This window comes from Carcharhinus amblyrhynchos, chromosome 7 (genome assembly GCF_965287045.1).
Source record: "Carcharhinus amblyrhynchos chromosome 7, sCarAmb.v2.hapA, whole genome shotgun sequence".
Taxonomy (NCBI): Eukaryota; Metazoa; Chordata; class Chondrichthyes; order Carcharhiniformes; family Carcharhinidae; genus Carcharhinus; species Carcharhinus amblyrhynchos.
The window spans coordinates 90,044,000-90,056,346 of record NC_137330.1 but is presented as its reverse complement, the minus strand read 5'-3'; the positions used below and the strand labels follow the sequence as shown (position 1 = coordinate 90,056,346).

General features: G+C 43.0%; 1 protein-coding gene across 1 annotated transcript in view; it reads right to left on the bottom strand.

Moving 5' to 3' along the window:
- Positions 1-11,972: 11,972 nt before the first annotated feature.
- Positions 11,973-12,347, bottom strand: part of LOC145345533 (gamma-aminobutyric acid receptor subunit rho-1-like) — a 39,572-nt gene continuing 39,197 nt past the window's right edge. Inside the window, exon 10 of the mRNA XM_080193367.1 lies at positions 11,973-12,307. Within this exon, the coding sequence (XP_080049493.1) occupies positions 12,008-12,307 (300 nt within the window). The 3' untranslated portion in view covers positions 11,973-12,007. The remainder of the gene's footprint in view (positions 12,308-12,347) is intronic.

The following is a 12,347-nucleotide window of genomic DNA, read 5'->3' as shown; positions in this document are numbered from 1 at the left end:
CTGTCTTTTTTGAGCGGGAAGAGTCTCTCCACCTCTATCCTATCCATCCCATTCATCATCTTATACGTCTCAATGAGATCTCCCCTCATTCTTCTAAACTCTAACGAGTACAAGCCTAGTTTATTCAGCCTCTCCTCATAGCTCAACCCCCTCAACTCCGGTATCAGCCTAGTAAACCTCCTCTGCACTCCCTCCAGGGCCAAAATATCCTTGCGCAGGTGCGGCGCCCAAAACTGCACACAGTACTCCAGCTGCGGCCTCACCAATGCCCTATACAGCTGCAGCAAGACCTCCCTACTTTTATATTCAATCCTTCAGTGAATTCTTGAAATAATGCTTTAATCAAGATATTTGTAATTTACATCTATAGTTTATCATGTAGAGGGACAATTATTTTTGCTGATTGAAAACATAAATCTATGTAAATATGTATAATAAAAAGCTTTGATTGGTATACACTTCAGTATATTACTACTTCATTGTAGCTGTCGTTTAATTTTCATATTAGTTAAAAATATTCAAGAAACCGATCATAACTGAACAAGTAGGGAATAAAACAAAAAAATCACAAAATTCAAACACAAAATAAACTCGCAGTATCACTAAAGGAATCACTCAATTTATTTTGAAATTCTTTTATAAAATCTGCAGTACAGAAAGAGGCCATTTGGCCCATTGAGCCTGCACTGATGTCAATCCCACCGAGGCTCTATCCCCATAACACCACATATTTGCCTTCATCCTCCTGACACTAAGGGGTAATTTAGCATGGCCATTCAACCTAACCTGCACATCTTTGGGCTATGGGAGGAAACCGGAGCACCTGGAGGAAACCCATGGAGAGACAGGGAGAATGTGCAAACTTCACACACATACACACGCTGACCCAAGGCTGGACTTGAACCTGGATCCCTGGCATTGAGGCAGCAGTGATAGCCACTGTGCCATCCTTTTAGGTTACCATTTTAATTTCTGAGATGAGAAATGCAGCACTGATAATTGGTATCAGAACATCATTTAAAAACTAATTTGAAAAGGAAGGCATGGCATTGCCTTAAATCAAAAGAGAAAATGCTGGAAAATCTCAGCAGGTCTGGCAGCATCTGTAAGGAGAGAAAAGAACTGATGTTTTGAGTCTAGATGACCCTTTGTCAAAGGGTTATCTGGACTCAACGTCAGCTCTTTTCTCTCCTTACAGATGCTGCCAGACCTGCTGAGATTTTCCAGCATTTTCTCTTGCTTTCAGATTGCAGCATCCGCAATAATTTGTTCTGATCCAACATAAGGCATTGCAGTGGTTTAGTGGGCATTGCAGAATAGTGTTGTGAAAATCTATGAACTTTTTGGTCTGTGGGCTCTTGAACAACTGTGCCATCCAAAAGCGTATTGCTATGCAGTCGGTGATAGAGGAGGTCCACGAGGAACCATCAATATGGATGAAAACTTATTTTGGTGATGGCGAGACTTATAAGCTTTGACACCAGATTGCAATGCGCTGTATTTTCCACATTTGACCAATAAATGGAACAATTAAAATATTCCACTGTTGATCTCAGCTTTGCATCAAGTACACTATTCCCTCGCAACTACCTGAAACTGCAGTAATCTCGAATGAACTGACAGAGGTAATGGTCTAAATATGATTGTTTTTCTTCAATCTATGTTGTATTCATTATTAGTGTTTTTTATTTCACATCTCCTTTGTGAAAATGTGGTGGGTGTCTCCTACTACCTAACAAGTGCTCTTTCTAAGAGGTTCCTCAGAGAGAGTTGTATGGAGGATGGGGTGTTGATGTCTTGGCTTTGGAAAGGAAGTTGCTGAGTACCGCTCATGCTGGATCAGTAGATGGCCCAGTAATTGTTACTGTGAATTTAAAAACAAAAAATGGAGAAACTCAGCAGGTCTGACAACGTCGGTGGAGAGAGAATAAGTAACAATGTTTCGAGTCAGGATGACCTTACGTCAGAGCTGATGCTATGTTTAATAATACTGTGATGTTTGCCTAATCCTGTGTTGCATTTTGCACATAAAGTTATTTAACCGAATCAGCTAGGTGTATGACAGGAACACAATTGCTGCAATATACATGATCCATAGGTTACTTCATTTGCTACACTCTTCCCGTAAACAATACTGCCATGAAAGAAAGTGTCAGGAGCTGTATTGTGGGAACACAGGTCACTTAACATCCTAGATTAGATATCTATTGCTGTTGGAATGCTGAGTCAGAATCCTGGAATACCACATGATCTACAGCAGTTTGTTTTCAGCACAGCTATGCATGTGTACTAAATGTGGCACTTCCTGCATTGAACATACCTCATGAGCAAACAGAAACAATTCTGATTCCCTCCACCACCCCCCTCCGCCTCCCCAATTGTATTTAATGTTAAACATATCATGCTTTCAATTGTCACCTTATCCCATTAGTGCTGGATTTCACCCTAAGCTCTTGAAAGAGGTGGTTAATGAGATAATTGATGAATTGGATTTCATTTTCCAAAACTCGCTAGAATCAGGGAAGATTCCATTAGATTGGAAGGTGGCAAATATATCTCCTTGATTCAAAAAAAAGGAGGTAGTCAGAAAGCAGGGAACTGTAGACCTGTTAGCCTAACATCTGTCATGGTTGCTATATTAGAAGTTATAAAGGTGTTATAGCAGGGCACTTGGAAAAAGTCAAGACAATCTAGGCAGAGTCAACATGGTTTTATGAAACAGAAATCAGATTTAACCAATTTATTCAAGCTCTTTGAAGGAATCATATGGCTGTGGATAAAGGAAAACTGGTGGATGCACTGTACTTAGTCTAGGGATCTAGAACTAGAGGTCACTTTAAAAAAGGATCGCAAGCTGACAACTAAGATGAGACTTTTTTTTTGAGGGTCTTTTGTCTCTGGAACTCTGTTCATCAGAAAGCAGTGGGAAGCAGAGTCTTTGCAATTGCACAGGACCATCAACCAATGCTATACACTAGATACATCGATGACACTTTCTTCCTTTGGACTCACTGAAATAACTATATGATGACACCAAGTTCCATCCCACCATCAGACTCACCATGGACTATTCTCCAGAATCGGTTGCGTTCTTGGACACACGCATCATTAAGGATGGTCACCTCAGCACCTCATTGTACTGCAAGTCCACAAATAACCTCACAATGCTCCACTTCTCCAGCTTCCACCCTAAACCCGTTAAAGAAGCCGTCCCCTATGGACAAGCCCTCCGCACACACAGGATCTGCTCATAAAAACGTAAGAACATAAGAAATAGGAGCAGGAGTAGGCCATCTAGCCCTTCGAGCCTGCCCCGCCATTCAATAAGATCATGGCTGATCTGTCGTGGCTCAGTTCCACATTCCCGCCCTCTCCCCATAACCCTTAATCCCCTCGCTTATCAAAAACCTATCAACCCGCGTCTTAAAAATATTGAGCGAGGCAGCCTCCACCACCTCAACGGGCAGAGAATTCCAGAGATTCACCACCCTTTGAGTGAAGAAGTTCCTCCTCAACTCCGTTCTAAGCCGCCCCCCCTTTATCTTGAGGCTGTGCCCTCTAGTCCTACTATCCTTTCTGAGCGGGAAGAGTCTCTCCACCTCTATCCTATCCATACCATTCATCATCTTATATGTCTCAGTGAGATCTCCCCTCATTCTTCTATTTCTTATGCTCTTATGGTGTTGTGAGACTTCTAACTGTGCCCACCCCAATCCAACACCGGCATCTCCACGTACTGGGACGGAACACTGGAGCACATTCCCCCCCCGCCCTGCCTGGCCTCCAGTCTGACAGAGTCTTTGAACATTTTTAAGGCAAACCTAGATCGATCCTTGATTGATTATTGAGTGGGTAAAATGTTAACATAGAATCCCTACAGTGCAGAAAGAGGCCAATTGGCCCATCAGGTCTGCACCAACAACAATCCCACCTAGGCCCTATCCCCATATATTTACCCACTACTCCCTCTAACCTACACATCCTGGGACACTAAGGGCCATGACCAACCAACTTAATCCACACATCTTTGGACTGTGGGAGGAAACCAGAGCACTCAAAGAAAACACATGCAGACACAGGGAGAGCATGCAAACTCTACACAGACAGTGACCCAAGTTGGGAATCGAACCCAAGTCCCTGGAGCTATGAAGCACCAGCACTGACCACTGTGCTATCGTGCTACATTAATCAGGGTTAGGCAGGAATGTGGGGTTGACATTGCAATCAGATTGACAATGAATGGCAGAGCAAGCTTAAGGAGCTTACTCTTGCTCCTAGTTTGTATGTGTTCCCTGTATTATTTACATACTATTCTGCATTATCTACTGTTGATGTGTATACATTATAAGCTTAAGTATGAATTCATAGAAACCCTACAGTGCAGAAGGAGGCCATTTGGCCCAGCAAGCCTGCACTGACAATAATCCCACCCAGATCCTATTCCCACAACCCCATATATTCACCCTGCAAATCCCCCCTGATGCTAAGGGATATCTGAACATGGCCAATCTGACTAATTTGCACATCTTTGGACTATGGGAGGAAACTGGAGCACCTGGAGGAAATCCTGAGTTTGCAAGTATTAGATAATTTATGGTAACTGACATACAAATTTTTAAAAAAGGAAAACAGACAATTAGATTTTTATCGTATAAAGTACAAGGCCAGTTGCTTAATTTGCTGTTTCAAAACTCAGGAACATTTATGACAAACACATTGCAAACCAATAGAGGGCAGTATTACACTGTTGGCATGCCATTGTATTATTAGCAAAATAAGTGAAGGAATAGCAGTCTAGAAAGATGCAGGATGAGATGTGACCAGATGAGTTTTGAATTACTTAGTTTAGGCAGCCTGAAGCTCTCAAGCTCAGAAGGAGGAATTTGAAAGATTAGTCTAGAGAGGTAACAACAGCATAAATGAAGATTTGAACATTGGTTCGATTGTGGTAGGGATAGAGATGGGCAACATTTCAGAAGGGAATGTGAGTGACCTTGCTGGTGCACTAGATGTGGAGTTTGAAGTTCAGTTTAATGGCATAGAATAGCAAGGTCACACATCTTAAGGTTGAATTGAATTGGAATTTAAGGGGGATGATGAGATTAGGGATATGTTATGGAGTTTCTGGCAGGCCTGAACAAGAACAGTGTTGGTGTTACTGAATTGCACAAAATTCTGGCTCACCTTGAAATGTTTGCTGTGCTTAGCAATGTGGATGTTTGAATAAAACTGATATCACACGCAAATGGTGTTTTTCAGGCACAAATGTGAGGATAAAACCTGCATGATGCATTCCTGTAATCTGCTTGTAATTATAAAATGCCCATCTGTATTTGGGTGGTATTATAGTTCTGATAGAAAATGATGAGAGGAGTGAATGTGTGAACAATACTTGCTAGTGAATCAACATAACTCCGATAGAAAATCTGGGTGTAAAACTGATTGTGAGCCCAGTATAACATCCATTGGGATTAATTTCCTGGCCGGGTTCACAATACTTTGGGGCGGCATGGCAGTGCAGTGGTTAGCACTGTGCCAGAGACCTGGGTTCAATTCCGGCCTCGGGTGGACTGTGGACATTCTCCTCATATCTGCATGGGTTTCCTGCGGGTGCTCTGATTTCCTCCTGCACTCCAAAGATTTGTGAGTTGCTTGATTGGCCATGGCAAATTGTCCCTTATTGTTAGGGAGATTAGCGGGGTAAATGCATGGGGTTACATGGATAGGGCTTGGGTGGGATTGTTGTTGGTGCAGGCTTGATGGGTCAATTGGCCTTCTTCTGTACTATAGGGATTCTATGAAATGACAATTTCCAATTTTGTTGACTCACTTGATGAAGGAGCAGCCCTCCAAAAGCTTGTGATTCCAAATATGCATTTATTATAATGGTCAATCCACCTAACCAGCACGTCTTTTGGACTGTGGGAGGAAACCGGAGCACCTGGAGGAAACCCATGCACACAGGGGGAGAATGTGCAGATTCTGCACAGACAGTGAAAGTGAGCATTTGTCTTCTGAACAGTGATGATTTAGAGGATTTAATAGTAGAAAATAAGGAAATGGGGATGAAATTAACAAATATTTTGCTTCCGTCTTCACTATAGAGGATACAAAAAACTTTCCAGAAATAGCCATAAGTCAAAAGGTGGAAGGGAGAGAAATTATAATCATTAGGAAACTGGTACTGAGCAAACTGATGGCTATGCGGGCTGACAAGTCTCCAGATCCTGATGGTCTTGTCTTAAATGAGGTGCCCTCCAAAAATGTTCACAATGCGATGGAGGTAACTTAAATGCCTGAAGGTGGACACCCAGCAACATAACTGGCAGGTTGCAGATGCAGCTAAGGCCCCTGTACAGAAATTCCTCCAGTGGTGGCCTGGCTTCTTTTTCTTTAAGTTTTAAATGATTTGTTGACATGTCTCCTCTACTTTGAAGTGCCCTCTTGGTGAAACAATGCCACACATCACTGACCATGAAGTAAGTCTCGCTGGGAGATCTAGGGATCTAGAGGATTTCACATCTATCACCATCCATCATAGTAATTTTTAAAAAGTCATTCGTGGGACATGGATGTCACTGGTTGGCCAGCATTTACTGTCCATCCCTAGTTGCCCAAGCGCAGTTGTGAGTCAAACACATGTGGCTCTGGAATCACGTGTAGGCCAGACCAAGTAAGGATGGCAGGTCACCTTCCCTAAAGTGAACTGGATGGGTTTTCCCAACAATCGACAATGGTCATTAGTAGATTCTTAATTCCAGACTTCTTTTATTGAATTCAAATTCCACCACCTGCCATGGCAGATGGTGGAATTTGAACCTGAGTCCCCAGAACATTAATTAAGCTTCTGGGTTAATAATCTAGACGTAACACCAGTAGGCCATCGCTTCCTATAATCACTGATCATGTTACAGTCAATCACAGTAAAGAATTTTCACACATATACAGAACCAAAAAGCACTTTAAAAAATACATGGAGCAAACTGGGACATTCACATGGAGGGACAGCTAATATATTTCATAAGAACATAAGAACATAAGAACATAAGAAATAGGAGCAGGAGTAGGCCATCTGGCCCTTCGAGCCTGCCCCGCCATTCAATAAGATCATGGCTGATCTGTCGTGGCTCAGTTCCACTTTCCCGCCCTCTCCCCATAACCCTTAATCCCCTCTCTTATCAAAAACCCATCAACCCGCTTCTTAAAAATATTTAGCGAGGCAGCCTCCACCACTTCAACGGGCAGAGAATTCCAGAGATTCACCACCCTTTGAGTGAAGAAGTTCCTCCTCAACTCCGTTCTGAACCGCCCCCCCTTTATCTTGAGGCTGTGCCCCCTAGTCCTACTGTCTTTTTTGAGCGGGAAGAGTCTTTCCACCTCTATCCTATCCATCCCATTCATCATCTTATACGTCTCAATGAGATCTCCCCTCATTCTTCTAAACTCTAACGAGTACAAGCCTAGTTTATTCAGCCTCTCCTCATAGCTCAACCCCCTCAACTCCGGTATCAGCCTAGTAAACCTCCTCTGCACTCCCTCCAAGGCCAAAATATCCTTGCGCAGGTGCGGCGCCCAAAACTGCACACAGTACTCCAGCTGCGGCCTCACCAATGCCCTATACAGCTGCAGCAAGACCTCCCTACTTTTATATTCAATCCCCCTCGCTATGAAGGCCAGCATCCCATTCGCCTTCCTGACCACCTGCTGCACCTGCAGGCTGGGTTTTTGCGACTCATGCACAAGGACCCCGAGGTCCCTCTGCACCGTCGCCTGCTGCAGTTTTTCGCCCCGTAAGTAATAGTCCTTCCTACCATTCTTCCTACCAAAGTGGACCACCTCACACTTGCCAACATTAAATTCCATTTGCCATTTCCTGGCCCATTCGCCCAGCCTATCTAGATCCTTCTGCAGACTCTCCACACCCTCCGCACAATTTGCCTTTCCCCCAATCTTGGTGTCATCAGCAAATTTCGACACCCTACACTCAAGAACTTTTAAATTTTATTTTAAATTTAGCTTAAAAGAATGACTAAATGCCTTTCAGGATCAGTTCTGCTGCCTTAAATGTTATCAGTCACGCCACCATTAAAACCTAGTTACACCTGATTGTACAAGGCGGGGTTATAAGGTTTCCCAAAGCGATGGGAGAGTGGGAAATTTCATGCTGATTTGGCTTGCACGTCCATGACGGGGACAGAGGTGGGTGCCCAGACCAATGTTGTCTGTGTTGGAGCACTGAGTAACAGATTGCAACTTAAAAGGATTTCCATGCTAATCTGAGCGTGCCCTACATCCTGAAGTTATGCTCAGCTTTAGAAGGGTAATGATGGCAAACATGATGTGGATATGCCGGCGTTGGACTGGGGTAAACACAGTAAAAAGTCTGACAACACCAGGTTTTAGTCCAACCGATTTATTTGATAGTAAATGCACAAGCTTTCAAGGTTTCCCTCTTCGTCAGGTGAATGGAGAGTTCTGGTCTTGGACAGAGCATATAAAGCACAGACAGTTTAGAGATTACTGATTAGAATACGAATCTTTACACCTAACCTGCTGTTCAAGTCCTAAAGTGGCCGACAATGTGTATGGAAGAAGCACTGATCACAGGTTAAAGAGATGTGTATTGTCTCCAGACAGCACAATGAGTGAGGTTTTGCAAACCCAGGCAAGTCACGGGGGTTACAGATAGTGTGACATAAACCCAAGATCCCTGTTGAGACCATCCTCATGTGTGTGGAACTTGGCTATCAGTCTCTGCTCAGCGACTCTGCGCTGTCGTGTGTCGTGAAGGCTGCCTTGGAGGACGCTTACCCGAAGGTCAGAGGCTGAATGCCCGTGACCACTGAAGTGTTCGCCAACAGGAAGGGAACAGTCTTGCCTGGTGATTGTTGAGCGATGTTCATTCATTCGTTGTCGTAGCGTCTGCATGGTCTCCCCAATGTACCATGCTTTGGGACATCCTTTCTTGCAACGTATCAGATAGACAACGTTGGCCGAGTTGCAAGAGTATTTACCGTGTACCTGGTGGATGGTATTCTCACGTGTGATGATGGTATCCATGTCGATGATCTGGCATGTCTTGCAGAGGTTGCTGTGGCAGGGTTGTGTGGTATTGTGGTCACTGTTCTCCTGAAGACTGGGTAGTTTGCTGCGAACAATGGTCTGTTTGAGGTTGTGCGGTTGTCTGAAGGCGTCTTCAACATATCATTGATGAAGACGAACATCTCGCCAGGGCCATCCCTACACCCCGACTTCTTGCCTTCAGACTACCACACAACCTCAAACAGACCATTGTTCGCAGCAAACTACCCAGTCTTCAGGAGAACAGTGACCACAACACCACACAACCTTGCCACAGCAACCTCTGCAAGACATGCCAGATCATCGACATGGATACCATCATCACACGTGAGAATACCATCCACCAGGTACACGGTAAATACTCTTGCAACTTGGCCAACGTTGTCTATCTGATACGTTGCAAGAAAGGATGTCCCGAAGCATGGTACATTGGGGAGACCATGCAGACGCTACGACAACGAATGAATGAACATCGCTCAACAATCACCAGGCAAGACTGTTCCCTTCCTGTTGGTGAACACTTCAGTGGTCACGGGCATTCAGCCTCTGACCTTCGGGTAAGCGTCCTCCAAGGCGGCCTTCACGACACACGACAGCGCAGAGTTGCTGAGCAGAGACTGATAGCCAAGTTCCACACACATGAGGGTGGTCTCAACAGGGATCTTGGGCTCATGTCACACTATCTGTAACCCCCGTGACTTGCCTGGGTTTGCAAAACCTCACTCACTGTGCTGTCTGGAGACAATACACATCTCTTTAACCTGTGATCAGTCCTCCTTCCACACACATTGTCAGCCACTTTAGGACTTGAACAGCAGGTTAGGTGTAAAGATTCGCATTCTAATCAGTAATCTCTAAACTGCCTGTGCTTTATATGCTCTGTCCGAGGCCAGAACTCTCCATTCACCTGACGAAGAGGGAAACCTCGAAAGCTTGTGCGTTTACTATCAAATAAATCGGTTGGACTAAAACCTGGTGTTGTCAGACCTTTTACAATGATGGCAAACACAGAGATTTTACTGTATATTCCTTCCCCTCTCCCCCTCTAAAACCATCAACCCAATGACCTCCCCACAAAATCTGTAAAAGGCAAAGATGACGTTTGTGAGGAAGTGATTGAATGGTGCAACACTGAGCTCCCCATAATTTGGGAGATGGGATGTTGCCATTGAGTGAGGTGGTTACAGTTCGGTATTTCAGAGAACCCAACCAGGAGGAATTAAAAGGCTTGGGTGCCATCAACACACCCTTACTCTTGGGAATCTTGGCCACCAAGATTCTGGGCTCTGTGTTCAGAAAAGTTGAACGTGTTGCTCTTTTAAAATGAAGATTCTGTCACATGCCTAATGCATCTGTCAGATGGTGAACCTTGCTTATGTTGGTGTCAGGGAAAGATTCAGTGGAAAGATCTTGTTCAATAGATAAACATGGGAAAAGTTGTCCATGTGGTTCCAGTTAGTTTCAGGTAAGCCTCCAAAACCATGGTAGGCTGTGTAGCAGAAACATTGAACAAATATATCCTTTGGTACGCATTTTTGGATCTAGATGATTAAATGAAGAACCTGGGATATCAAACTATATACTCATATATATATATATATATATATACACATACATATAAAAAACCCTTGCATGGCATTAAACCTGTATTTGTTACATCTTTGTGAATGCTTGTTCCTTGCCTAAAAATCACTTTGTTCGCTGCAAGTAGCAATACTGCTGGGGAATAATGAGAAAACAAAAAAAATACACATTCCCATCACCACAATAACGCAAATTAATCGAGAAAGCAAATGTAACCAATTATTAGTGTTGTGCTTCTAATCATGGTTTGATAGAGTAATCTATCAGGATACAACTTCAGCAGCCCAGTACGAAAGGTTGATCAGCCCCTACATTATATGGTTGAGCTCAGTGTTTGGATTGCAGCTGGTCAGCAAAGAACCTGCTTACATCATTTACAACTTACAAAGAGACTGGTTATTCAATCAGCAGAAAGTACCCAAGTTCCTTTGCTGTAAAATGGTGTCTGCTGCACATTGGGCTCATGATTCTACGGTCCGTTGGCCAAATCAAGATGGCCTGTTACAAAGCCTCGTAAAATGGCTACCTGGAGCTTTATTAGATTAGGAAGAATCAGAATGCACAATAGTCACCTGAGACTTCACTAAAACATACAGCAATTTTTTTACTACTGTGGTTTATTTCTGTGGTTTATTTCAACACTTAAATAACAAAGATTAATCTGTATTCCTTTGGCAATGTTAAGCTGAAAGATGCATGTTTCAGATTGCTGTGCTTTTACTGCAATGTAGATAGTTAGACACAGATAATCTTAATTATAGAAGTCTTGCCCTACAGGGTTTGCATCATTAACTGTGTTGATTGCCGACTAGCAGATGTTTGACCAAAGTCTATGCTGACCCAACAGTAATGTATAATCCATTGCTCCTTCAAAGAATTCATTCATTTAAAAATAATGTTTTTTTTAATATAAAAAGAGGGAGTTGAAGAACAAATGCAAAATTTCTCATCTATGTTAGAAAAAACGTAGAAACTTTCAATATGTTCTTATAATGGAAAAAAAAACTAAATGCCTATGGACAAATCAGAATAAAATAACTTATCTGAAATACATCTAAAATGACCTAGATCAAACCATCTACCAACCAATGTATTGCATAATTAAGCAACTCGTTCAGAATGGGAAACTTTGAACCATGTATGTCACAAATCATCCAGCTCTGCTTACCATATTTCAGACTACTACAATATGACTGATTGTGTATTAGCTTGATCCCATCATAGTTGGAGGTTCGAAAACATCGCGCCCCCCCACGCTCCCCCCGAAACAATTGCCCCCTCCCAATGAGTTCTTTCTGAGGAGGGATGATAGGATTTTAAAACCTTTTACATGCAGAAATTTCTATGAGTAAATCGACCAATATATTATGTTAAAAAGTGCATAAGCAACTGGAAATATCAGTCTGGAGTATTTATCGATGATGTGGGTGTCAATCCAAATGTATCCTCTTAAGATTTTTTCCTTGTTTTCAGTTGGCTCATCCGCAATTGGTGGATTCACCAGTGTTCTGTCCTGCTTCTCTCCGTTTTGTGGTATATAATCAGGTCCGGCAAATGCAGCCAGGTTGCTGATCTCCCCATCACTGTAAGTACGTTCTACCATTAACGGTTTTGGCTGAGGTATTGTACACGTGCAAGGTAGCTGTAACAGGGAGACACTAATATTAATGATCAAAATCCAT